This window comes from Nematolebias whitei, chromosome 21, assembly GCF_014905685.2.
Source record: "Nematolebias whitei isolate Nwh7 chromosome 21, NemWhi1, whole genome shotgun sequence".
Classification (NCBI taxonomy): Eukaryota; Metazoa; Chordata; class Actinopteri; order Cyprinodontiformes; family Rivulidae; genus Nematolebias; species Nematolebias whitei.
Window position 1 is genome coordinate 6493629 of NC_056518.1, and position 1933 is coordinate 6495561.

At 33.9% G+C, this 1933-nt stretch overlaps 1 protein-coding gene across 1 annotated transcript in view; it reads left to right on the forward strand.

Moving 5' to 3' along the window:
* The window catches only part of LOC119427646 (phospholipase D1), a 47467-nt gene that overhangs the window by 33145 nt on the left and 12389 nt on the right, over positions 1-1933 (forward strand). Inside the window, exons 8-9 of the mRNA XM_037695283.1 lie at positions 482-616; positions 945-1098. Of these exons, the coding sequence (XP_037551211.1) occupies positions 482-616; positions 945-1098 (289 nt within the window). The remainder of the gene's footprint in view (positions 1-481; positions 617-944; positions 1099-1933) is intronic.

The window sequence follows — 1933 nt, forward strand, 5'->3', positions numbered from 1 at the left end:
TTTATTTATTTATTTATTTATTTATTTATTTATTTATTTATTTATTTTTTTTGAAAAGCATACACCGGTCCTTGTCCCCACTCCCCCAGAGTGCACGGTTTGTAAACTTGTGAAAATGGTAAAATTTGTGAACTACCCTTAAGTTGATCTTATTATTCACTGGACCATGAGTGTCAAAAACTTTGATGGTCACGCATGAGTTTGTATGTTTCTACACTGTTTATGTAGTTGATGAGACAAATTTTTTTTTTTTAAAGACCACACTATTTCAAATAGGGTCCCATAATTTAATTTATAATCTGAATATTTTATTTGAAAACTGACTAGATGCAAAATGATGTTTTAATGGAATAGTAAAGCTTCAATGTGTATGCATTGGCACCTTTAATAAATTTAGATCTTTTGATACTTTGTGTTAAGTTTAAAGATGTTAAAATGCTAATATCTTTACTTTGTTTTGTACTTTCCTTTTTTGATAAAGTGGATGATCAGTGGATGAATTACATCTCCTTTGCTGGTCTGCGGACTCACGCTGAGCTGGAAGGACGCTTAGTCACGGAGCTTATTTACGTTCACAGCAAAATGCTCATCGCTGACGACAATACAGTCATCATCGGTTAGTCGGGCTCTCCTCTCATCTCCTCCACTCTTCTTTCTGTGCTATTTTCTTCAGATGCTTTTTAAGAATTCAGCTACTCCTTTTGACACCAACAAAATGTGTGAAAATTGAAAAATGTGTCAAAAATTCTGTCTTTCATTTTTACGTTTTTCACCATGTGTAAAGCAAAAAAAACAAAACAAATGTGCTGTAGATGCTGTCAATCATGGTTGAGGTTGTATGCTCTAGGGCCCTACCTGCTGGTAAAGAAGGTTCATAACACACAATTAAAAGGGGGCACTTCAAATAAACCTGAGTTGTGAATTTTATGCTTTCTTTTTTACAGGTTCTGCTAACATCAATGACCGAAGCATGCTAGGTAAACGTGACAGTGAGGTGGCTGTGATTTTTGAAGACTCTGAGAAAGTTGCGTCGGTGATGGATGGACAGGAATACGAAGCTGGACCTTTTGCACTTCAGCTACGTCTTGAATGCTTCAGGTATGATTCGTGATGGTTTGTGAGAACAACAACAAAAGAAAACCCAAAGAACACAAAGACAATTTTTATTATCTCAAATATATTTATTAGCATGTATTATACAATTTATTATATTTTCACTTCACCTATGCATTTTGACTGTACTTCTTGCATTCATCCATAATATCAGTGTTTAGGTTGGTTTATTTGACTTTTATAATTTTTTATCAAATTAGTACATAGTTAAATATTGTACATCTCATTTTTCTAATGCATTTAAAAATGTATACTGTTGGAGAAAATTGTATTCTCTCTTACCTTCCTTAAATTAAAGAACCACACATGATGGCAGGAGAAAATTTTTAGCTGGTTTGTATTAGCAAGGACAGAATTTCAGGATAGGTTACACAGATATACAAGAAGTACACACAGATATACAGGAAGTACACACAGAGATACATGAAGTACACACAGACATAGATATCATATAAACAATAGATACAGCATTGACCGCTATCGCCTATTGGCGCTGACGAGCTGTAGGGCCGCCATCTTGGAACGGTCGGCCGCTCCACTCAGTGTAACCTGTTTGACAGGAGCAATGAAGTCTTTGCGCGTTTAATCAGTCAGAGCTAAATACTAAACTCATTATCACAATTTTTTTCCTTTGTAAATCTTAGGAGTACAGCCATTACAGTTGAACACATGGTTCAGTGTATTTAAATATTCTTGGTGGGGTTAACATTAAGACTAAGAAAATATTCTTATGACACGTTTGCAAAACTCACAGTCACTGATACATTTTTATTAAGATATATATATATATATATATATATATATATATATATACATACAT